This window comes from Ammodytes marinus (genome assembly GCF_949987685.1).
Source record: "Ammodytes marinus genome assembly, chromosome: 13".
Lineage (NCBI taxonomy): Eukaryota > Metazoa > Chordata > Actinopteri > Uranoscopiformes > Ammodytidae > Ammodytes > Ammodytes marinus.
In genome coordinates, this window is record NC_137217.1 from 20,005,037 (window position 1) to 20,031,086 (window position 26,050).

Genomic DNA, 26,050 nt, shown 5'->3' on the forward strand with positions numbered 1-26,050 from the left:
TTTTATTAGCTCTGGTGAAATATATTTGTGGACTGGTGTTTCTTTTTGTTCTTCAAACTCCACTGACGGCATTGAGACATTGATTGATGACACAATATTTGTTGGCAAAGCTATCTCCCTGTCTCCAGCACCTTCCACATGTCCACCCACAGGTCTTTCCCAACCCTTTTTTCTCAGCCCCCTCTCCGTCTTTCATCCCCTGGTCACACACAGTCTGCCCTGGCTCTCAATTCACAGTCTGAAAACCAAACGATGAAGGAGCGCGAGAACAGGACCGTGTAGCAAGAGAGGCCCATAAGCAAACTCACAACTGTGTGTAAAGGTGTAGTTCTGGGCCTCCTCGCTCACACTCGTTCACTCCTCTTTTACCCCCTCCTTTTTTGCCCTTTCTTTTACCAGTGTACATCCTGTTTGGAGGGTGAAAGATGAATATCCATACACACGTTTGCATGTTGGAATGGAGAGGGGCACACTGAACAAACCTTCTGAGCTGACTGAAAACTGTCAAAAGTCACCGTCCCCTGTAAAACCACGCAACATATACATTCAAAACCAGAACATAAAAACCCAGCTGTTTGTTTTTCCAGAGTCACGTCATGGTTTTAAATTCACTGCAGTTGACCTCACAGTCTCAGAAATCTCCTTGCCAATGTGTGGCACCAATGTATCCGTGGTGTTCAGCACTGTGGACATGGAACAGACCAAACATGGCAGTGTTCATGGTAATGTGTCAAGATGATGTCATACCACAATGTACTAAGAGAGATGAAATGCAGTCAGAATGTAACGGTAAAGAGAAGTATGCAACCTTTTAGAAAGAAAGAGGAGGTCCTGCATTTGAATGTCCATAGGCTACCAAACAAGTATTAAGAATCCACAGTTAGAGTAAACATTTGGGAAATGTGGCATATACATCTGCAAAGTACAGAGCTAAAGAAAAAATAACTTTAACTGAATACTCCAAGCCTGGACAAAGAGTATTAATTCTCTTAAATATTGCAATCTTTTCATAATTTCAGGTTAATGTGCTATGTTACAATCTGCTAAATATCTTGTGACTACAGCCATTAGATGCAGTAAGAACAGAATAATATTTGCCCTAACCATTAAAAACTGGTATTTTAAACGTCTGGAATTATAAATCATTCATTATAAGATAGCATTTCAAATGTGCTTGAACGGACAAAGGGAACTTTTTGCCTTTTGGCAAGGCAAAAAGAAAAAAACAACAGTATTTTGCACAACATTTAAAGGGACTGCAGGAGCTTTCCTTCAGGCACGTTTGTCACGGGATGAACATGAATTACTATTTGATAACAGAAAGCAAAACTATAGGACTTGAAAATTGCTCAGCATCTTAATCGAAATGACATTAAGAATAACGACATTTAAAGTAAAAAAAATAATAAATTGAATGTCATACGGAAAGCTTGAACTAAAAGGAAATAAAGGAGATAGGGAAGAAAATGTTTCCCATGTTGTTAAAGGTCAAGTTAGAGAAGTGTTTGAAGAGAGTAGATGGAGAGAATGGCTTTGTGGAAAAAAGCTGCACAGCGGCGAGGCTGCACTGCTGAGCGAATCATCTGCCCCCTGACAGCTTTCTGATGCCTGGCCCAGACAGCTGGACTTAGGTGGGAGGAGTCGACTGAAAGGCCAGAGGAAGTACAATCAGACTTTTTAGATGAGTGGCATCATCAAATTCACCTGCACTTTGCTAAATGGGAAGGCAGGGTTAGTTTAAGGTTTTCATTCACAACCAATATTAAGCCTCATCTTAGATGCTGTATGTATTATGCATGGAATAACACTCTGTAAAGCACTGAATAGTTCACTGGCCAATAGAAAAATGGATTGTATATTTTTAATATTTTAATTTTTGGCCTGAGTGGCTTTAAACAAAGCGTTTTCAGTTTTTAGCCCATCATCATAGGTTAAATTCAACCAAGTATTTTCTTTTTACACTGTTGAATTTGCTTACTTTGTCTGGGCATTAAGGCATTAAGTAAATAAATATCATTCTGTTTGACTTTCCTATTTTGTTAAAGGGGCACTGCAGCAATTTAAAATTGCTCTTCCACAATGTAGATCTCAACAAAGAAAAGACTGATGATCAAAAGTGTCTTTCATTGAACTTCCTCTACCTCCAGAATACCCCCTGTTTAAGAATAACCACACCTCAATGTTTCCAATGGATGCTACAGAGTTACAGAGGACATTGAACCACGGCTGCCTAGTACTAAGCATGGAGAGTAAAGTGAACTGCTTGTGTAACATCAGTGGAGTTCCTCAACCTGTCCCAAGATTGGTTACTTCTGAGATAAACTGAAAGTCAACCTGCAGCTCTATAAACCTGCAGCTCAAATTTGCATGATCATCTTTCTCATTCTTTTCTGTTTTTGTGTTGTGATGCTTATTTATTCTGCATGTTCGACCATTGAAATAAAGTTGAACTGATTCCCCGTGCATAAGCTCCATGGATAAGCTTTCCCAATACAGTGATTTCACACCCCTCCAATCATCACACTGAAGTCAGATCTACCAGACCTTCAACGGGATGACGTGGCGCGCGACGTGAGCAATCGTTTCATTACCCTATTGGCGCAGTCACCCCTCTTTTTTTCACCGCACAACCAATCAGAGTGCGGAAACGCTGAACACACAGATTGCAAACACGGAAATACATTGAGACAAGAGAGGCATCAGCGTAGTTATTATATCCTATCTTTAAGTTATTGCAATAAAAGAGTCTTTGCACGTAAAGTAGCGTACATAACCGGCGACTTGATTTCACTTCTCCCCTTTCTATGGATTCGTTGCAGCTGCTGTCATGGGCCTGCATCGTATTCACTGTCGGGATGTTCTCCACTGGACTGTAAGTTCAGTCATTCTGCATTGCCATTTTTAATTGTGATTACCTTATTTTACTTTGAAAACAGTATGTATATGTGCTGACCCCTCTCCCTGCCTCTCTCTCTCTATCTGTGTGTGTGTGTGTGTGTGTGTGTGTGTGTGTGTGTGTGTGTGTATGTGTGTGTGTGTGTGTGTGTGTGTGTGTGTGTGTGTGTGTGTGTGTGTGTGTTCCCAGGACCGACCTGAAGAAGATGCGAAAATCCAAAAGTGCTGAGAATATCCAGTTCCTCCCTTTCCTCACCACGTGTCTTAAGTGAGTATAACGTATGTGGTCTGTAATTCTGACAACATACATGTATAGCATTGTGGTCCTCTTCTCTGACCCCGGCACATCTAATGCTCGTCTTGTTTGTTTTGTCTCAGTAACCTGGGCTGGTTGTATTATGGGATCCTGAAACAAGATCACACCATCGTCCTGGTCAACACTATTGGTGCTCTACTCCAGATCTTATACATTGTCGTGTACTTCAACTACACAACACAAAAGGTCAGTGTGGACACTGAGGCTGCAGTGAACAGCATGATTTGAGTGTGTTGGTGTGCACACCTGTCTCTCAATGTGTGGGTGTGGTGTATAAAGTACCTACATGCTATCCTTGAGTAAAAGTAAAATCTGTGAGGGAAGTTCTGTTAAGGTTGGCGGTCAACTCAGGTGGAAGAATATTTCAGGAGACTTGGATGAATTATGAAGCAATATTTATTACAGGCTTGGCCAAGGAGAACCGGACTGCAACTCTCGTGACTTGCACTTCAATTCTGACAAACTCATGCTTAGAGCTGTGTTTTAACCTTGCACTATCTGTAACACCTCCCCGGCTCGGGCACCAAGCGTACCAATGTTGTGGGTCAGAGCTGAACACAGTGAACCATAACATTCTGGAGTCTAAGGAGATGAGACTTTATCTATACAACTGACCTAAGTGTCTCCTAACAGGCTCCAAGGCTGACCTAGAGTCTGTGAGACAGACACACAAGATGGGCATATATGGCCTATTAATCTTTCCCATTAATATTACAACTAAAGACCCAAAATTCCCCCACAAACATTTCTTACAGGAAAAGTACTTAAAGTCCCCTGTAAGATAATCACTTAAGTAAAGTTTTAAAGTAGCTGAGATTAGATCTACTTGAGTATCAAAAGTACATATCAGGTGTTAAAATGGACTTAAGAGTCAGAAGTAAAAGTACAAAGACACAAAAAAACATTCCGTTGCGGACATAGTAGATGCGGCAGCACCAGCTAGCTACATAGACACTTTGCTCCGTGGTCTTGCTGGATACACCCCTACCTGTCCCGACTAGAGCGTCAGTTGTTTGCGCGTGAATACATTCAGTCCAGATACAATATCATGAGACATAAACTATTCCTAAACCATATTTTTACTAGCAGTGTCTTATGTAAATGTAGTGGAGTTGAAGTATGTATTTTTAATGTAATAATAATGTAGTTAAGTAAAGTAAAAGTTCCAATAAATATAAAAAAGCAAGTAAGCTCTACTTAAGTACAGTAACAAAGTACTTGTGCTTAAGTACTTTACACCACTGGTGTGTGTTTGTGTGTGTGTGTGTGTGTGTGTGTGTGTGTGTGTGTGTGTGTGTGTGTGTGTCTGCGTCTGTGTCTGTGTGTCCGTGTGTGTGTTTCAGAGGCTGGTGATGTCCCAGACCCTTGTAGCGAGTGGCGTGCTGATCTTTGGCTGGTTCTACTTCACCACGTTCCTTCCCGAGGGAGACGCTCGGCTCAATCAGCTGGGCCTCACCTGCAGCTTTGTCACCGTCAGCATGTACCTTTCCCCTCTCACTGACCTGGTAACTGCTCACAACATGCCTTACAGACACAACACACAAGACAGTGTGTGTTTTGAGAGCCAAATAAACGTACTCCTCTCACTAGAATGCATTAATAATGCAGACACAAAATGTTTTTGAATTGCAAAGCGGTCGACTCTGGAATGCAAATATCTTCTGTTTAACAGGAGCTGCTATGTGCACAATTATGCTTTCTGAGTAGACGGGAAATGAACGGGGGCAACACGTTCATGGATATCACAGCTGAATGCATGATTTCTTGGTCAAAAGTAGCCAGTTCAAAAGCTTTCATTCGATCAGTTAATAGTACAACACACATCAAATTGATGTTAATGGCAAGGTATTAGCAAGCAAGATTACGTCTTTTAATGTTAGCGTAATTGTTGTAAGCGATGTAGTGCATTTTGACGATTTAGACATCTTGCTTTTCTTATCAGAATAAGATTGTGAGTTATTTCTAATACCTTAAATATTTCGAGTGAGTTATTGCTCGGCTCTGAGTAACCAATCGCTTGAGACGGGTTGTGGCTGTTATTTAGAAGCAGTGAGTGTGTTGTTAAAGCTGTTTTCTACATGTGTCACGGATCATATAAACATCCCAATACCCACTGAATCAATCTGACTACGCTCAGTACACCTGGAAACAGCACACGTCGTCTTCTCTTCTGACCACATGCCTCTCTGAACTTGTGTACAGATGGCAGGCAGCATCCGTTCAGTTCACTGTCTCAGCATCTCAAGTGCCTCCATGTTAACTCTGCACATGGCACCTATTTACTAACAAAGGAACAAATCCCCTGCTCTATCTCTCCTCTCTTGTGTCTCTTTCGTGTCATCTTATGTGCTCTGTCTGCTAGACTGTTTGTTTCCTTCCCTACATCTGCTCCCCTGCTCTGAATGACCCCCGGGTCAGTTTCCTGCCTTTCTTACCCTCATCTGTGTTTTCCTGTTATTCTCACCCTCTGTCTGTATGCCTCATCCCCTTGGTTACTTTCTGTTTTCCCCCCTTACAGTTACAGTAGGTTGGCATCTTAATCTCAAACCATCAAAGCTATTCACTATCTTTTTTTTGGAGGAGGACTTGGAAGAAGAGGAACCAGCTTTTAGCAAACATTGACATTGTACTGTCTTCATAAAGTTGTGACGGCGTACATATATTTGGCAAACGTTTACCTATTTACACATCCAGCAGACAGGGAGCTCCATTAGTATTAATTTCAAGTGGTGTTTCTCATCTCCTGGAGTATGCGAGTCCGATATTCACTCTCTTTTTAATGCCTCTGAGCCGGCAGCCACCGAAGGCATTATGTGTATCGGGGTTTTGTCAAATTTAGCACGAAAGTACACTTGGACGCAGCAACTTATTAGATTTTGGTTTGTTTGTTTTTTGTTGTTGAAAACCGTAAGACTGAACTGAATCAATAGAGTTGTGTGCTGTTAAACCAAAGGAACGAGCTGAAAGATGCAGTCTGTTTGTCACCACAAGCTTTCATGTTAAGCATAATAATTTGTTTACTGATTGCGGCATTTCTCCTCTTTCTCTGTCCCCCCTTTCAGGTAGCGATAGTGCGTAGTGGTGACGTGAAGTGCTTGTCTTTTCCACTGACCGTAGCCACCTTCTTCACTTCCACCTCCTGGGTGCTGTACGGCCTGCAGCTAGACGACTACTACATCACAGTTAGTCATAACACCCGTAAACACACAGCAGCTGTCAACATTCTTTCTTAATCCAGCATGGGCGCTGTCGTAAATTAACGTCTTTCTTTCCTTTTCTGGTTTGTGTTCATTCCAGGTTCCGAACACACCCGGAATCCTCACCAGCCTCGTACGATTTTACCTGTTTCGGAAATTTGCATCCACAGATACCGTGGACTACAAGCCCATGAAGATATGAATACATACTGCATATGAGTCTTGTGTATTTTTTTATTTAACTGCACAAGGACAAGTTACATGAAGAGGGACAAATGATCATTGTCGTGGTGAAACACCACTGATGAAGTGGAGAGACACTGTCTCGTGTTGACTGTTGACTTTATTTGGGCGGAGGTTCATACGTTACTTACTTAGTGGAAAAATGATGATGTCTTCCGATCAGCTGGTGTTTTTATTTACAGCTTTTTGTTAACTCTGTGACGTGTGACCTATGTGTGTGTCCTCTCCGGGTCCTCCAAGTGCCTTCTGTTGGATCATGTTTATCATTGAAGGTCAATGGTGTCTACTGATCTTTGGACACTATCTGTACCCTCACCTGTACCCAAAGATTTTATGGAGTGATAATTTGCTGGCTGCTATTTTTGATACTGCTTTTTGTTGCTCTGGTCCCTGGTATAAATATATTATATACTGTATATACATCCTGGTGAGGCAATGATGGTTCCATATCTGTTTAGAGTCGGCAGCCTCAGAATATTGAGTCATATCAGTGGCAGTAAATCATAATATAAAGCTATTTCTATATATATATATACCTGTTTTTATACAGTATGTGTGTTGGTTTATGTCCAGGATGTAAAGTTGTCTTCTTATATCGTTAATGCAATTTTGTAATTTTTTTATACATGCTCTTCATGTATGAGATTAAATGAAAATGAGAAACATGATTAAGCACCACAGGGTTTGTTTACAAGAATAAATGATGTTTATTTTTATGGTGGCTGGTTGTCTTGCCTAATAGTGTTTTGCTAGTCTCTCATTAGTAGTTATCTGTAATAAGGACATACGTTATGCAAATCAAACAGCTGCATGCTGGTGCAGATTCACTCGCTTCTTAATGAATGTAAGATCTTTAAAGGTGCCGTAAAATAAATTCATACCTTAATAACCCATCAAACACTTTGCTTTGCTGATTGCTTGTTAAGTTTCCAACATGGTAGACATGAAATATATTTTTTTCTTTTAGCTCTGCAAAGGGAAACCATGCACTTGACCCTTTTGAAGTGTGCTGGAGGTTTTGTTTTGGATGCAGTAATGAGCTTACATGCAGGTGTGTGTGAGTGTGTGTGTGAGATTGTGAATGGTTGTGCAAAAGAGACAAAAGCCTGTTTGATGGTGCTGCAGTGTGAATGAGCTTGTTTGTGTGACTTTGTTGATATAGAGAGGGCTGTGGTGGGAAAGGCCACGCCAGAGGTTCTCATCCCATGTGTGTGTGTGTTACACTGGCCTCTGTTCCTGGCCTCAAAGAGCATGCGCCTGATAGAGAACACACAGACATAATGGAGTATTATGTAGAAAAGCTAAGCTTAGAGGACTGGAGGTGGGAGATAAATGAGCTACTGTTGAAAGAGGGAACGAGAAAGAAAAAGGGTCACTCCGGAGCAGGGGGGGAATAATGTATTTGAGACTGAGGTAGGAACAATCAAACCTGGGACACAAATACAATGTTGCTTGTTCTATAGTTCTGTGGTGAAAAAATAAACTTAAGTCTACAGCCATGCTAGCAACTAGCCCTCTTTAGGTACAATGGTGAACTGAGCTGTCAGGCAACCAATACTCATAGTGACAATGCTAGCATGCAGGTATAATAATATAATATAGTATAATGTTCACCGTCTAATTTAGCGTGTTAGCGTGTTAGCATGCTTACATTTACACAAACATGAATTTAATGAATCCAGAAGGAGGAATGAATCTGAACCAAAAGTAATTAACAGCCGTCTATATGCCTTCCCTCGTGTTGATGTTTTAGAGGAACAATTTGAGGATAACTGAAGTCATTAGAGTAGCCTATATAATTTGGGGATCACCATTTTTTTCCTTTTTCATTTGCCAATCCAGTATACAGTGTGTTCAGATATTCAGAAGAGAAATAAAAAGGTAACTAAGGGGGGATACTTCGATCTGCTGTTGGCTCTATAAGAGAAGTCAAGGAAGGACAGTAGTCAAGTAAATAATAAATAAAAGTAAAACTTCTATCTATGGGAAATATATGAATGTGGCTTATAATTGAGCTGTTATATGACATAAGTTCATTTTGAAAAGAGTCTTTTTATTTTAAATTTTTTTGTAAAGCGGGGGCGGGAAAGTTCGGAAGAGTGAGTAATATCCTATAAGGTCTGCTCTTTGCGAGAAATATGATTAGGCAAATATATTAAACAACCCAGATCCAAAGTTAACGTGGTTTCCTTAGAATTATACTTGAGTCATTTAGTAGGAACATGGAAGGTGTGGGGGAGTTTAGCGGTAAGAAAAATCAGTAAATGATGAGTCTAGGAGAAGAAAGCCTAAGGGAGTGTTGGGTGTTGCCTATTCTTCTCTAGTGAAACGAAGAAAGACACACATCAATATGGTTGTACACACCCCTCATTGGCTTTCTTGTGAGGAGACAAGGGGTGATGTGTGAGGCAGGAAATAAAAACACTGCCCCCCCTTATCCTGGTGTGTAGCCTACATGTCTTCGTTCACCAGCCAAATGGATACATGGGTCCTTGCCCTCTGTGTGTGTGTGGGGGGGGGGGGGGGGGGGGGGGAGGGTGCAGTCAGCTGAACAATGGGTACAACTCACAAACAGGATCCCTCTGTTTCCTGTAGAAGAGACTGTCTCCTCTGACAACAACAACACACACACACATAGCCTACACCCACACACTGACTCCTGTACTTTTGCACACATGTTTTAAACATAGGCATGATACACACATTATATGTTACAGTATGTTGTCTCTTACACGGACACTCCCACCATCTCTCCAATCCATATGTGCATGTACATGTACATGTTTATTTTTGTCATTATGGGGCAAATCCTGACCGTAATTACACACAACAAAGTTTCTGCTCGTTTGGGGTCTGCAGCCAGACAGTGTGCATACTCAGCATATAACACACACACACACACACACACACACACACACACACACACACACACACACACACACACACACACACACAGACAAGGCACACTGGGGGGCAGTCAGCAGCTTGTGTACTTTCTACCATCAGTAAAAAGCCCACCTGTCCCAGCTGCTGTTTTGAAGAGAAGAACAGGGGAATGTGCTTCCCTCAGTTTTCCTGTCAGCCCCTCACCCTTCCCAGTGCCTCTCTCAGTCGCTCTCACCTGCTTATCTAATTATTCCCATGGTCAGCTATTGCTCTCATCTCATTTACTTTTTTTTTTCATTGTGTGTTTTTCATTTTTATTATTTTGCCGCTCCCCAAATCAATCTCTTTCTCATGCTTTCTAGCCCCCTCTAATTTAATTACCTTTTCCACTTCTCTTAGACGCTTGGTGGTCCTGGCAGAAATAGTCACAGACAATTCACCACTGTGTTTGGTACACTCACTCCGATCATCTGCAGTGATAATCACGTCTGTCTCATGAAACTGTCAAGCCATTCTGAGATTTATATAGATTTTGTTAGCAGAGGAGAGAGGAGGCCAAAAACTTTTTATTAGGTGGGATGGAAATCACTCGAAGCTCTACTGACATGCAGCAGCAGATTTGACAGACTGACACAACGCTGCACATTAAAGTCCCCTGATTAACATTCATACTGAAAGCCCTCTGTCACATCTTTTTTATTGGTGAACATATTATATATACATATGCATGCACCTTCCTGTTTGTAGATGCAGTTGGCACCCTAGGTATTTATGAGGAGCAGGGGGCAGCAAGTGGCTTTTCTATTTCCAGTTTTACCAGCTTCTCTCTGCATTTGTTGTGATTTTTATAATCAGCATTTTTCTCCTCAGACCCCTGTGGCTGCACAGCTGAGGGGCTCACTGACACCAGCCCCAGGCCTTAGGCTTATGCTTTAGGCTCCAACATTTAAGTATGTTGGGTTAAACATTTTGGCAAGGTTAAGATAGAACGGTCCACTTTAGGGGTGTGTGAAATTGTTGGGAAATATATAGTAACAGTTAGGAACCTATACATGTTTTAACCCACTGAACTGTTATTTTTACCTATTTTGGTGAGAAGGGGGTAGGCTAGTCTTCATCTTTTTCGAGGGAGACAAATTTACCTCTTCTAAATTATCGAGGTGGATGTAGCCTATTGCCTGTAGCCTCCACAGAAATCTATAGGCCTATGGGAATTACACAAAGAACACACCTTCCTTTTTTTTCTGAGCATGCCATTGCAAAAACAAGTGCAAATAAAAGTGACTCTTCAGCTCATTGGCTGTTACCAGTTGGTGCTGAAAGGCCTTTTGCTCTGTAACCTTGCCATGGAAATAGATTCACAGGCAGCCAGCCCCTCCGGTGAGTCCTGAGGTTCGCTGTGTCCTGTCTCAGTTTCCCCCAGCTTGTTCTGCTGCCTCCATCCATCCTTCCTCTTCCTCCACCTCCTCCCTCCCTCCCTCGCTCTGCCTCTCTGCCATGCCGTTCCTTCAGAATGGGAGCGGGGAGTGAAGTGATATGTGGACAGCTAGTCATTAAGCTGTCAGAGGGGGACAGCCCTTGGACCAAAACACTGTCAGCACAGATGAGCATACACAACTTCGCCCTAGATATAAATCATGTGTCAGGTATTCTTCTGTTTCACCAGTGGAAAACATATCTTGAGATTTAATAACTGTGCTTGACACCACTGGACCCAACAACAGCAGCATAACTCTTGCCAAGACAGAAGATTAATTTATTTTCTATTTCTGTATAAAGACATCCATCATTGGATTTGGCTGGTTTCAAATGTCAAATAAATATTTGCATTAAACTCATACTCAACTTTTTATCCTTGGTTATGATCTATAAATCATGTCTCATACACGTGTACAGCACAACTGTGAACACAGCCACAAAATGGTTCAAACTGTACAGAATAGTATTAAAAATCAAGGTTGGGCAGACAGTACAGTTAAGGACTTAATGGAGAGTTAATGTTTTTCGTGTCTAAAGTATAAAAAAACACCCACACAGAAAGACTTCGGGAGCCTGAGGGGCTTTGGTCCTGTCTGAGCATGCTTTCACTCATGGCATCCATCCAGAACACACATGAGGCAGATGAATGCGTGTGTGCATATGTTGATTTGGAAGTTTTTTTCTAAAGGGAACCATGTAAAGTGGATTTGGAATTGATTGCTTGGGCGTTGTATGGATATCGGGGCAGGGACACGAACCTCTGCGAGTGGTTCTGCAAGTTTTTTTGTTTTTGTTTTCGTGGAAAAAGGGTATAAGCCCTAGTTGGAACTTGTACTCTGGGGAGCTGTAATGTTGAAGAATACGGGTGGGGGAGGGGGGTAAGTGCGTGTTCATGACATACACACGTCCACTGTGATGTGCAGAGGTGCTGAGGAAATACAGGAGGAGACACAGCTGTTCAGGGGACACAGGGTCTGTGCTTGCACTAGCAAACATTTCTGCAGCATCCTGCCCCGTATGCACATTTTGAAAGTTTGCTCCTCTCCTCATTGCGTGTGGAACTTATTCTGCATGGCACTCATTTTTTGCTCCAGTCAACTCCAACACATGAAACAAAGCTGTATTGTCTGTTCTAGGACAGTGGTTTCATAACAGGTATTGACTCACAGAAAGGGCAATCTCAGCCAGCGACAGAAAATCATATCTCTTCTATCTTGTGATGCATAAAATATTTGAAGAGACAACATAGATGAAATTACTTTTAAATTACATCTTCTAAACTGCCATTCAGACTGAATTCACTATAATCCAGAACAATCCAGAATTTCTGGCCTTGCGTGCAAACACAGACAAACACTGGCTTATGTGTTGTGGGGAGGAGCACTGTCAGGTAAACATGTGTAAACTAATTTGAGCTGTAACTAGGAGATGATGCAACCACAATGGGCCCGATGCCCTGTAGAGGTGGTTTCAGGGCTAGAGAGGGGAAAAAACACTCCACTTGCACGTCATGCACTCAAATGTGGTGATAATGTAGATTTTCGAGTTTTGTTCTTAAGTGTGGCCTTAATGTGATGTAGATAATATACATTTCTATATGACACTTGGCACATGCTTTCTGTCCAGGGGCTGCAGAAGGAATTGAGTTTATCTTAATAGTAAGACATGTACATTTTACTAAACGGAGATTTATTTGCATAGTGAAAAAGATATAATGTATGTAGAAAAAAGCAATAATTATTCTTGCTCAAAAGGAACCTAACAGAAGCTGCAGGCTCCTAACTCGCAACGTCTGACCTGTCATCACAGATTTGTGACCAGACAAGTCAGTGCTGACACATGTGCACCTGTTGCTGACTTTTTCTATTCTCTTTTACAGAAGACAGAGAATAATCTACAAAGCACAAACAATGTCGCCCCCTAAAGGTGATATTTTATTATTACAAAATTCTGCAGCAGACAAGTCATTCTCCGAGAGCTTCAAACACTGGTTTGATTGCAACAGAGCCCTGTTGATGTTCAAAAACACAGTGACAAATGCACGACTGTTCTGGTATTACACAATATTTATGCCTAACTCTGTAACCTTGTGTATTGCTCTCTGACACTGTCTGGGTGGTATAATAGCCTGTTCAGACAATGCTCTTAACTACAAGTCCAACTGGCTCACCTACTGAACCGCCTGCCCTTCTCGTGCCTTGTCTTGTGTTCGTATAAAACACAGCTGTTTGGCCTTTAGCCAGCTTCTTTCTGTGGCTGTCGTTCTATATCAAGTGTCCCAGTAAGGTGTGTGCTGGCTCTGCAGCAAAATAGGTTGATTATATTTAAACCCCGTGGCACAAAAGATCCACTTAGCGTGTTGATGCAGCTCCGGCACACTTGCAGTGATTAAGTGCACACTTGCCCGTACATGCAGGCCGCAACCACACACTCACAGAGACATCAATTTTTCCGTGACATTTCAACAAGGAGAGTCTGTTTTCATAATCCCTCCTAGAGCACTGTTTGGCTGTTTACAGTCAATCAAAATGTGACAACTTTATAGGACGCGTCGTTTAAACTGACAGTTGCATTTGACCAAAAACATGTTTGTAATTCTGGCATAATGAAGGGCGACAAAACAACAGGCGATGATTGAAATAAAAGAGTTTTAGAACCAATTGTAAAGACAGTCAGGAATACAAAACAGGGAAAACAGGGAAAAAAATAAGCAAGTTATGATTCATTTTATTCAAAAGAGAATGCGTCCATACAGATTCTTCCTTGATTTCAAGATCACAGCGTTTATTGATAATAAAGCATGGTCCTTATTTTGACACAAAGTGACTCCATGTTGCAGTTATCAGTCATTTATTTTAGTTTACTTATTTTTTGTCATGACACGATAGATACATTCTGCCCACAAGGCTGCTGTGCTGATAAACAAGTAGAGGAATCTAATACAAGTCATTCTCGACAGGACACACACATACACACACAACAGAAAGCGTGAAGGTCACAGCCAAAGCACGCACACACACATACACACCAGAAAATCATATATTATATCAAAATACAGTTGGAGCCACTCGATTTGAAAATATTACAATATAGACAATCTCTTGTTAACTGGGCTCTTACATTCCCCAAACATTACTGTGAACGAGCTTAGTAGATAGGGTAGTCAGCTGCTGTCAATTGCAGTGGAGAAAAAATGTACATATAAAGTCAACAAGAGCACATAGACCTCTTCTCTTCAACATATTTCAGCTGGTTTACCTTGTGACATCTCATCATCAATATGTGTGTGCAAATCACTCAAACACAACGGTTTAATACTGGACAAGAAGTAGCAGTACTGGACCTTTACTTTACGTCAAAGCGTAAAAACACTGAATTGTCACGTTATTAAGTTATTCATGAAGAGTTTATTCCTCAAAACCATTTTTACTTTGATTTCTCCTAGAAATCTGAAAACATCGAGGCAACTGTGATGTCCGCCCAGATGAAATGTCACGGATAGTCCTTTTTTTTTAAATGCACAACAGCGACTGTATAGAATACCATCTGGGATTGTTCACACACCAAGAGCCAGCAGAACCTTCCAAATCTTAACAGTCAAAAAATATTGACATTCTCTTATTCTGCATTAAATGCATGTTTTTAACACATTTATATATATAAAAAAGTGAAGATTTCAAATATCAACATACAGTACATCTGAGGTGCTTATAAGAGGTGACAGTTAGTTCTCTGCATATATGTAAGTTATGGATCTTAGTTAAACGTGCATGCAACGTTTGTGGTCTAAACAGACACGTGTAAATACTGACATTTCAAACAGATTTCCTTTTTAACATGTCAACAGAGTTCTGCATAGTCTAAAATCCCTTCAGCCATAATGTCGATAGGAGCAAATTGCAAAAAATAAATTAGAAAAAAGCAGGTAAAAAGATAGAAAATAAAGTAAGCCAGAGGACAGATTTAAAATTTTCCGGACAAATGCAAATGATAAAAACCACATCAGATATTGTATATCAGAACAGTTTTTAGCGATGGTCAGTCAAGTATTGAAGTAAAGACGGGATCAAGGCAATTCATTATCAACTCACATAAATAAGTGGTGAATGTAAAACCACCTTTAACTCTTCCAACACATATGAAAAACTTTGAACAACCGAGTTAACTGCGCCAACTAATTCGCTGCCCGCTACCAATTTACCTGCTGAGATTTGTTGCACGTGATTGGATAGTTACCCTCCGCGGCGGCGTCTCCTCGACGCTCCTATTGGCCACCAGGTCTTGCAGCTGGAGGGCCCCTCCGCCAATGAAGCAGAAGGCTGGACACACTGGAGCCGAACAATCTACCTGTCCCTCCCACAGAATACGCAGCGAGTGGGCATCGTAGAAGGCCACGCGACCCTTGTCACAGTCCAGACACACTCCCAGTCGGGGCGGCAGAGGAGCGGTGTGTGGGTGTGCTATGTTAGCATGGCTGCTGCTGTGGGAGGGAAGGCCTCCCTGGCTGTGGCTGTCCCCCTGACTCTGACTGGGAGCGTGCCCTTGAGCAGGAAGCAGGATCTTGCCCATGCCCACTGTGAGGAAGCAGAAGGGAGGAGAGTCCTGTCCGTCCTCTGCCCCGCTGTCATGGCCACTGTCTGGGTCACAGCTGGTGGGAGGCAGAGGGAGGGAGGGGGAAAATGAGGTTGAACAAGCGATAAAACTAAGAAGAGGAGGAAAATGTGTATGTTAAACAAACTGAACTTATAAACTACGTTTACTAAGACATGCAGATGTGATGTTAAGTACTCCACTTGCAACGCTGAATGACACTAACATTTCTAGTGTACACATTTTCAATTTGTGCAACTGCAATAAAACCGTTCAAAGCTATAGACAAAAGCTATATAAACTATACTAAACATAGTGATATTATCAGGGAGTGTGTCCCACCAAAAAACATGCCCAAAGTGAACTTATTCCCAACCAAAGCTCTGATGGAATTTCTATACATGGATCGCATTCTGTGTTTTTGCTTGATGGCAGTGTATTCTAGCGGCCCCTTTGGACAAAAGTGGTAATGTTTTTACGACGCCAGCTGATCTAAAGGTATAATCCTGGGTGAGTGTACAAGGACTCAGGCATGAAAACAAACTAAATACAAATAGTGTTCTTTGCACTGGTGGTCTTGTTTGCTGTTACATGTTATTTATGATCATCAGGGGGAACATGAGACTATTTCAGAATTATTTAAAGAACAGACATCATGTGAAAATACTTTTTTCATGTCAATTTACATTGGCCTGTGACCTTCAGCACTCACTGGATCTGTTCGCAGCTGAGTGTGAAGTGGCTGGGAAGAGGATCAGTACCTCTTAATTCAAGGCCATGGTTCTCAGCAGGAAACCGATGGACTGCCTACTCCAGGGTGGGGAATGAGTCCTTACCTCAAGTGAAGGAGTTCAAGTACCACGTTTGACTCGCAACAAATATCAAATGCATGTAAGAGCATGTACTATTCACTAACCCCACAACAGCAGATCAAATGACTAGATGTAATGGGAGAGTGGGGTCAGAATCATTTTACCATGCATTCCCTCTCTGCTAAGGGCAGGGTGTCATACTGTATGGAATGTAAAGCCCACTGAGGCAAATGTCTATTTGTGATATTGGGCTATACAAATAAAACTAATTTGATTTGAAGATGTGTTGAGGCTCATACAATTGTTTTTTTTTACAGACAGCAACTTTACTCTTTTGGTTCAGTCTCAGCACTCTCATCAACATTGTTTCCAGCAGGAGAAGCAGGTGGTATTTTACCAGTGTTGTGTTTACAGGTTATTCCACTTCCCCCTAGCGGCCAAATGATCGATTTAAAAAAAATCAATGAACACTGCTTTAAGTATGTAGAAAGTAAAAATGCTGGCACAGCTCTTTGGTGCCTGTGTGGGGTGCGTCAATGAATAGACTTATAACATCAAGAGTCCTATCCATCAATGTGACGCGGGAAAATCCCTATCCAAATCCACATTTCTGGTTCAGTGCGTTGCATTGGTTGTCATAAGAAACCACATGTCTATCTTTGAAACAGACTCATAGCGGGTGCCATTTAATCCAGTAAGCCTATAGTTAAGAGAGAGTGAGACTGTTAGTTACCGAGGGCTGGCTATGTCCTGGGGGAGTTGAAACCACTCTTGTAGCTTGACCTCCTGCCCTACTCCCACCTGCAAGAGAGAGAGACAAAGCTTTGGTCACATCCATTATGAGTCAGCAGCACGTAAGCGGAAAAATGAGGCTGCATTCGAAATCACATACTCTTTCTATTTTTCTATTTACATACTACAACTGATAATAAAAATAATCTATTTAGCATGCAGTAGGCATACAATTGGGACATACTTTTACTTATTTATTTTACCATAACATTGCACCTCTTGCTTATATATCCGTCACATCCGAGTCATCCATCATATCCGAGTCAGAATCGCCCGAATAGCATGCTGATTTCAACACTAAAAAATCTTGACCAGATGTAGTAAGCATCTTTATCTTTATTTTTAAGCATGGTAAATCTGACCACAAGAATTGGGACATCCTAAATCTTTTTCTACCATACGAAATAGCAGGGAAGTATGGATATTGGAACGCAGTGTGAGTTCATACATACAAACTGCCAACTGACCAATGAGCATCTCTCTCTCTCTCTCTCTCTCTCTCTCTCTCACCTTCACCAGGTAGGAACCAGGCTCCACAGAGCACGCCCAGTAGTGTCTGCCTTGAGTGACAGACAGGTCGGCCACCAGAAGGTCTGAAGACAAGTGGCAAGAGGTGAGGGTGCGGTCTGCGGCCTGCAGGAGGGAGAAGCCCGGCACACTGCGAGCGTAGGTTTGACCCCTACCTAGAGCCAGCCTGTCAGAGTGCAAGCCCCAGCGGGAGTCTAGGGCAAACTTTAACACTGAGAGGGAAGGGAAGGGAGGGTTACAGAGGAGAGAAATGGCAAGGAAGTTAATGGAAAAAAGGAGTCAGGAGGGGGCTTAGATTCCCAAACTGGGACACAGTCAGACTACAGCAAGTCTGGACACATAATGGAAAGTGAGCTTGAAAAGAGAAAATGTGTATTCAAGAAGGGTAAATAAGTAGGAGGAGGTATAGCTTTACCAGCAGGAGCTAATGTTAGCAGCAGATTAAAGGTTACATTCACTCTGTCTACATAGTGTTTCAGCTGATAATGGAATTTTAAATGACATGATTTTGTGTCTTTGTCAAAGAATGACTGTGGAATAACAGCAAGAATAACAATGGATAATGTAAATGAGAGGTAAAGATGTGCAGAAGGATAGAGCTGTTGCAAGAAAAACAGAAGCAGAGTCTGATTGGGATGAGACTAGAATGCGGAACAAAAAGAGGAAGGTTTGGAGCAAGAGTTAAAATGATAAGAAAAATTGGAATGGAGGAAAGGAATGGATGGAGAGAAAAAAAATTAAATATCAGGATTAGTCAATCAATTGAAAAAATAGTGGAAAGAATATCCAAATTTAAATGCTGTATCTGCCAACCGTTTTTCTTCCATGTTACCAATTGAATTTACACCAACCAACTAGTTTAACAAAATGGAGGCATAATACTCATTCTCCGAGCACATTACACATTACTTTCTTAAATCAACAAATTAACAGAACGTAAACATTAAAATAAAATAAATATTATTATTCCTTTTTCTGTGTTTGTTGTGTGTGTATGTGCATAAAAAAATCAATTAAGTATTTTTAATAATAATAATAATAATAATAATAATAATAATAATAATAATAATAATAATAATAATAATAATAATAATAATAATAATAATAATAATAATAATAAAGTTAATGCTGTCTTTGAAAAAAAAAATGTATTATGTCATATAATTTTTTTTCTCTTACCGGCTGCCGGTGGAGTGTGGAGGTAAATCTCTTCGCTGTATTCTCCGAAGCCGGCCTTGTTGCAGCCTCTCACCCTGAGCACATACACACTGTCCACTTGCAGTCTGTCGATCACTGCGCTGGTGCCCCTCACTTCATCCAGACGCTGCCACGCTGCCGCGGCATCGGGGGATCTGACTCCCCCCCACGTGGCTGCAGCCCCTCCCGCCCGCCGCTGGTACTCCACAGAGAAGTGCCAGGCCGGGGCCGAGTCCTGAGGGAGGCGCCAACACAGAAACAACTGGTCGTAAGCCAGTGTCTTCTGTGTGTCGATGACTGGAGCCACTGGTGCTGTGGTGGCGGGGATGAGAAAATATGGAAGAGATGGCAGGTTACTTTCATTTCCCCTTAAAGGTTGCACTATGCAGTTTCGAGGAGGAGGGGGATTTGTTAACATTTGATGAGCAGTTGGTTTACAAAAGACAGTAACTCTACTTGTAATTCAAATAACAATAAGTAATTAATAATTCTATTATCATCATCAATCAATACTAAATTAATTTGAGGCAGGCTGGAACCAAACGTAAGACTAGAATGTGTTTGTATACGAAACGTGCTGCTGTAAACAAAGACAGTGAAACAGTAACTTTTCAGGTATAGCTTTCTAACTTCAAAAGGTGTTCCAGGGATCCAAATTTACTGGGAATAAAGCTTGTTTATTCAGCAGAGAATATACCATAGACATTTTTCACTTCTCTGACACACCTAAAGTTACATAGTGCACCTTTAAAGGTGGAGTCGGCGATTCTGGAGAATGCTCACATTGTCAAATTCACTTTTTGTCAAAAAACCTGGTGTTAATAAACAGCCTAGTCTCTGTAAACTGGTATGTATACAAAGGTTATGTAAACAAAGGGGGGCAACAGTCGCTGGCATCATTATTATTATTTTAATTTTTTTGTTGCAGTGCACACACAGTACAGCCAGTGGATCGTGAGGAGATATTCAATGATGAGAAAACTAAAAAAGAGCCTACCACGTATGAACTCCAAGCCTTGGATGAGCTTGACCTCTTTGGATGCATCTACGTGAAAATGTCTGAAGGAGGGATCAGCGGAAAGAGTGAAACACTGCAGGTTTTCTATGGCCTTCACTAGCCTGGAGGGGGAGAAACAAACAGATGATAAAGAAGATCCATAAAATGACAAGGCAAAAAAACTAAATGAGACACAAAAAAAAAAAAAAAAAAACACCAGAGAAAAGTTGAATGAAAGACGTCAAGCCAATTCCTCCTAAGTGTTAGCCAGGGTTGAGCTGATTGAGTGTGTCACCTGTTGTGAGTGACCCTGGCAGCCTGTACGAAGCAGGGTGCGTCGGTCTCCTTGAGCAGCTCCTGAGTGTAGGCCATGAGGCCCGCGTGCTCCAGCAGGCCTCCCCTCTCTGACACCTGGGAGGACAGGGCCTCTTCTCTCCTGCTGCGGGAGGCCTCCAGGGCCACAGCCAGAGCCCCCTGACGCTCTGCTACAGCCACGCCCAGCTCTCTGATACAGTGTGTCAGCTGATGGAGGGCCACCGCACTGTTCGCCTGGAGAGAGACAAGAGAGTTTGAGAATGGGGGATTCAGACAGGGATGACAAACACAGAGGCAACGTCTCAGTAACAGAAGTGTGCCATTGCACTAGAAGAACCACAGGCCTCTAAAGGGTCCATTTAAACAACCTTTCCCCACAGTTTAAGCTGTGGTTTAAAGGTTCCCTGAGGAACTTTCAGTTTTCGTTAATTCTTGACTTGTACCCCCTTTGGACAAAAGCGTGTTTTACTACCCGGAGGACATCATGGAGTTGCAGAAGGAGGTTGTGTACAAGTGAGGGGGGAGAGAATCCTGGGGTTGGGTAATTTTGTTAAGTAGGGAAAACAGTGACTTAGAGTTTCCTTTGTTGGCAATGATTATATTGGAGTAGTAGTAGTGGGTTTTAGTGTTGGCAATGGAGTCCTTATAATGCAAGATGTGGTTCTTCTACATCTCTTTGTGGATACTGAGACCAGTTTTCCTATGAAGACGTTCAAGTTGCCGACCTCTGGCTTCCATTAGACCAAGGGGCGGAGACGGAAAAGGAAACAGATCTGGTTTTTAATGGGGCAAGGGAAATAAGTATATTATGGAGTCCAGTGTTGTAATGAGAGACCAGATAATCAGGAGTGGATAGATTGTGAAGTGAGAGTGGCAGGGTCGATATTCTTTATATTACGAAATTAAATAAGGCGGGGGGGTTTTGAGATGGAGAGAGCGAGTTTAAATGTAAATGAGAGGAGAAAATGAGCCGTTATGGGGAATTCATCAGCTGTGAGATCAAAAGGGGTGACACCAGAGCAGCAGATTAAGTCCAGAATGTGTCCTTTGGAGTGTGTGGGGAAAGTGGTATGTTGTTGACATCCATCACTCTCCAAAAAGGAAGTAAAGTCTTTGGTGAGAGGCAGATTGATATTGTCCATGTGAATGTTAAAATCACCCGGTAGAATTATGTTTGGTGAGAGATAGGATAAATGGGTGAGAAAGGCAGCAATGACGAGTAATGAACGGTTCTGTAGACCAGAGACAAGAGTGCTGATATCAATGGCAGAATTCCTCCTAGCCATGTGAAATGATCCGAAGTTGAACCCAACAACATATTGCAGTAGAGCCTTTTACGGCCTCAACACACATCCTGCGTCTACCTCTGGAGCGCGTTGCATTCCGTTACTGCTGCCTCTTTCTGACTTTTCTCGGCCACAGATGGAACGTCTCAGCAGCAGCTGCTGCTGCAGCGCTGCTTCTAAAAACCCTGTCTTTCTACATAGAGATTTCATAGATAATTCCCATTAAAAATGAAGTTCTTTCATGTCATATGATTTATATTAAGTCTAATATTGGGTCTGGACAGTAATCCGTGCGCCCCATTGCCTTTTTTTTTGCCACATTTTCGCTTGTTGGAAGTTTTATTTTGAAAGTGACACACCAGGAAATGGTGAAATGCCGGTATGAAGTCAATATGACTCTCAGCAGAGTATTTATCTATCAGTAAAAGCAGAGAGACCCGAGAGAGAAGTGCGGCTCTAAGAAAAAAATAGGCGAGCCTCCTGAGGTAAAGGGGAGCATCGATGCAGACGTGCCTCCGACAGGCAGTGCGTCTGAGGTTCGATGTGTGGCCGCTCTAGGTTGATTACACGGTCGGTGAAAAAAAGTCAGATGCAGACGCGCAGTAGACGCGCAGTAAAGGTAGGATGTGTGTAGAGGCCGTTAGAAATACTCTTGCGCCTGGACAAAGATGCAGTATGAGGAAACAACTGCTTTGTCAAATCAGAGAAAAGATAATTCACCTCCATATGTTTGTTGGCAGCTTCCAGTTGAGTAATCTGACTCTGTATTGTCTCCTGGTTGGCCAGGATGAAGTTGAATTCCTTGGTGACCTTGTCCTTTAAGAACAAAACAATATATTAAAAAAGTTGTAATTTCAAAGCTGCTAACATCAGGACTGTACCAGTTTACACACAGACTCACCTTTAGGGCCTGGTAGGCCTGTGCCATAGGCAACACCTTGTGTCCATGGTGGACGCGACGCAGCTTACACAGTGGGCACAGTAACCTCTGGCAGTTGCGACAGTACCACTGCAGCTTCTCCTGCTCATGCTCTGGGCACGTTAGGACCTGGAGCACAAAAGAAGATTAAGGCACAACGACAATAGAAGAGAAGCTACTGTGTGTGTGATGCACTGAACACACACAAAAGAAGAACAAACCTTTGGCCGAAAGCTGTTGGTTGGTAGAATGTGTTCGTGTTGCGCTCGAGGGGTTCCCCAAGGGTGGTAGAGTTTGAAACACTCGTTGCAGAAGTTGGACTTGCAGTCGGCGCAGCCCTTGGTTGCCTCCAGAGACTGGGGGGGCTTACAGAAACCACACATGATGGCAACGCTGCCCAGGCTTACTGTTTGCCTGTACCTAAAGGGCAGACAAGGGCAAGGGAAGATAAGGGAAGGCCTTAGGAGTCGAAAAAGAAAAAGAAGACTGAGCTCATCTAAGTTTGCTTTGATCTACTTTCAGTAGTTAGGAGTCGGACTCTTAAACAGCCTGACCTGGATACATCACCAGCAGCTGCCATCTTAGTGCATTCTGCGCAGTAAAACATGCACCGTCACACTTTCCTGACCAACACCACCACAGCCTGGGGAGGGAGCAGCTGCACTCATCAAACTGCTGCGTGTGAAAGTGGGAAACTGCCTATCCCCATAACTCTCTATCCATCTTTAACAAGACTTTCTTTTTCTTTAAAGCAGCTCCTCTCTTTCTTTGATATTCACTACTTGAACTGATAAAAGAAGAGGACAATTCACTCTAAAGGGGAGGTTGAGAAGAAGTAGTTCACTCTGAACTGCCTTAATATAACTTGATGGTAAAAAAAAACATCTTAGCACAGTTGTTGTTATACAGGGCACTGTGGTTTTAGAGCTGTCCCTGAATTCTGCTCTTTAAGGTTTAGCCTTGGACCAGTAGTAAAGGAAAGAGTCATTATTAAAACACACTCAAGCAAATGATTTCCTGTCTCATCTAGAAAGCAGTATTGACCAAACCCTACTTTCGCTGCCTTTCTTCATTGCCTGCTGTTCTGGTAAAAATATATTTTTATTTTAAACTCTTAACTCCTGATTATTTTTTTCACAATATTCGTTAATGAGGTGATGACGAGGCACTTAAACGGGATGATATAACAACATACTATAAGTCATAAGAACGCAGCATCAGCTCCTACCACACCTGACTGTATTTATACTGTATAGTGTTCGAGCATATACGCATACCTCTCCACAATGCGCTCCAGTGTGAGGTTTCGGAGGCAGTCTGTCAGGCCTTTCTCTCCCAGCTCCACGTCCTGCTGACAGGAGGGACATGGGAACAACATGGGGGGAGGGGTGTCCTTCCGCCTCCGCCCGGGGTATGTCCCACACACTGGGAGTAAGGAGAGGAGAGGAGGTAAAGGAGAAAAAAGAGCCGTGGACAAGGAAAAAATGTGAGGATTTGTAGTAGCATTTGTATAGGGTCGAGGAGACAGTTAAAGAGACAGACAGCTGAGAAACGGTAAAATAAAAGAGGAGCCCTTGGTTGTCCCTTTAATATATAAGTAGCACAGTGGTGAATAAAGGTTATTTCACTGTGGAGGAGACGCTATGTGCTTACACACACACACACACACACGCACACACACACACACACACACACACACACACACACACACACCTGCTTGTCAGATGCTGCCTCTTCTGCCCCCTTTGACTCTCTCTGCCTCTGTCGCCCTCGCTCTTGCACTCAAATAGGTCAGGAGATGAATGCATGATGAAGCTCCATGGATCTACATCTTGATATACTGATGTGTCAGCTACCTATGAGCTACTCACACACTAACAGTGGACAGCCGAGTCAAATTCCACCATCATCTATTTTTCATTTTTTATACCATGATGTCACTCTTAGGTGGGGAAATGCTGAGATCATTCAGTTTTCCACTCACAATTTCATTTTTTCATTTAACTTTTATTTATCCTCGAGAGACCAATTGAGGGGTGACCCTAATTTTCAATGACGTCGAGTTCAAGCAAGCACAACTTGGTTCCCATCAGTTGAAACACACACACACACACACACACACACACACACACACACACACACACACACACACACACACACACACACACACACACACACACACACCTGTTCTGAGGACCCTCTCCAGGCGGTCTGGGGTCCTTGGTGTGGGTCTGCGTGCCTGTCTCGGGGAGCGTGTGTTGGGTGTTGAGGCCGGTGAGTTGGGCTCTGGAGGGAGGTCCGGAGGAGGGTAACCTCTCTGTATCAACACCTCGGCCGCACACAGCAGACACACACTGTGCTGGCACGGCAGGAGGATGGGCTGCTTCACCATCTCGTCACACACCGGGCAGTGCAGCTCCTGCTCCATGCTCTTCATGTTGGACTGGAGAGGAGAGGTTCAGGAAGAGAACAAGAATTAAGAGTCAGATTGAATAAAAAGGCTGAGTCACTAGAGTAAATATGAAATCCACTGCTCTTTACATTAGGCACCTCCTCTGACCTGTAAAAAAAAAGAAACGTATATGTGTAGGAGTCGAGAGTGAGAAGGGGAGCTGCAGCAGACACTGGCTACGTAGGCCGATGTTGAGCACTGGGAGGGTAGATGTGGACGAAATAAATAGCTTGCCTTGCCCTGAGGTGTTGTTACCCAGTCTCCCATCATGTGAATAGAATAATCTATCTTTACAAATGCAGGTGTGTGGATTTGGCTCTGGCATAGGATAGCACAATTAGATGACAGAGTATGAGACCCTGAATAGTTCTGTCTATGGCTGTGAGCCTTGGTTTCACACACTTTGACTTAGTACACTACTTTTTGAGGAGGCCCTGTAACAGCGTTGCAGCCGCTGAACGCAGCATCCCGTTTCTATGACAACGTGCATCATCTCCTGCCTCCTCATCGTGCGGCCTATTACATCACTTGAAGCTAACAGCGTTTGAAGCTACGTTTAGCCAACATATTTTACAGATTATAATCGTCAAACATCCACTGATTTTATCCGCTACAACGTTTGGGATTTGTGTATAACCAGATGCTTGTTTAGGCCTTGCTTTCATTTTTTCACCCACAATGCTGGAGCTTTGCCAAAACATGTCTTTGATTCATATGCCAAAAAATCCTCTAAAGGTTGTGGTGGTTGTGATGCGACTCGAGTCACGTCCCTCCATCACATACGCTGTGCAAACGTAGTAATTAAACATTAAAGGAGGGGACAAAGGGTAACCCAATAATCACAAAGCTCGTTTCAAATTAGACACACGTGGTTGGAATACATTGCATAGTATAAAATGAGGTTAATATAGCCTACTCACACTGATGCGAACCAGCGCGTCCATGATACTGGTAAAGGTTTGTAACTCCGCTTCCTCTGCCATGCCTCCACGATGATGCCTGCGTCTCTGCGATACAGCAGCTCAAAGCCCGGGGCAGACTGTGTCAGTCTTGGGCTATAGCCTACCGAGGGATAGCTACCCCGGGCCTACAGAGCTGTCGACAGAGCTGTCGGGTGTTTTCTGAGCTTGGTTTTGTGCAGTTGCG

At 42.6% G+C, this 26,050-nt stretch overlaps 2 protein-coding genes across 2 annotated transcripts; one reads left to right on the forward strand and one right to left on the reverse strand.

Annotated features, from left to right (window-relative positions):
• Positions 1 to 2,678: 2,678 nt before the first annotated feature.
• slc50a1 (solute carrier family 50 member 1) lies at positions 2,679 to 7,372 on the forward strand. Its single transcript, XM_080039510.1, has 6 exons — positions 2,679 to 2,872; positions 3,086 to 3,163; positions 3,274 to 3,397; positions 4,555 to 4,716; positions 6,274 to 6,393; positions 6,509 to 7,372. Exons 1-6 carry the CDS (start codon positions 2,805 to 2,807, stop codon positions 6,608 to 6,610), a joined length of 654 nt encoding a protein of 217 aa, XP_079895636.1. The 5' UTR covers positions 2,679 to 2,804; the 3' UTR covers positions 6,611 to 7,372.
• A 4,534-nt stretch (positions 7,373 to 11,906) lies between these two features.
• Positions 11,907 to 26,012, reverse strand: trim46a (tripartite motif containing 46a; the record flags this gene model as incomplete). The annotated part of the gene is made up of 14 exons (XM_080039584.1): positions 25,825 to 26,012; positions 24,637 to 24,895; positions 23,730 to 23,877; positions 22,674 to 22,872; positions 22,435 to 22,581; positions 22,254 to 22,349; positions 20,228 to 20,481; positions 19,933 to 20,054; positions 18,918 to 19,247; positions 17,721 to 17,950; positions 17,152 to 17,219; positions 15,218 to 15,664; positions 12,961 to 13,025; positions 11,907 to 11,944 (listed from the first exon to the last, which is right to left on the reverse strand). Exons 1-14 carry the CDS (start codon positions 25,885 to 25,887, stop codon positions 11,907 to 11,909), a joined length of 2,466 nt encoding a protein of 821 aa, XP_079895710.1. The 5' UTR covers positions 25,888 to 26,012.
• Positions 26,013 to 26,050: the final 38 nt, after the last annotated feature.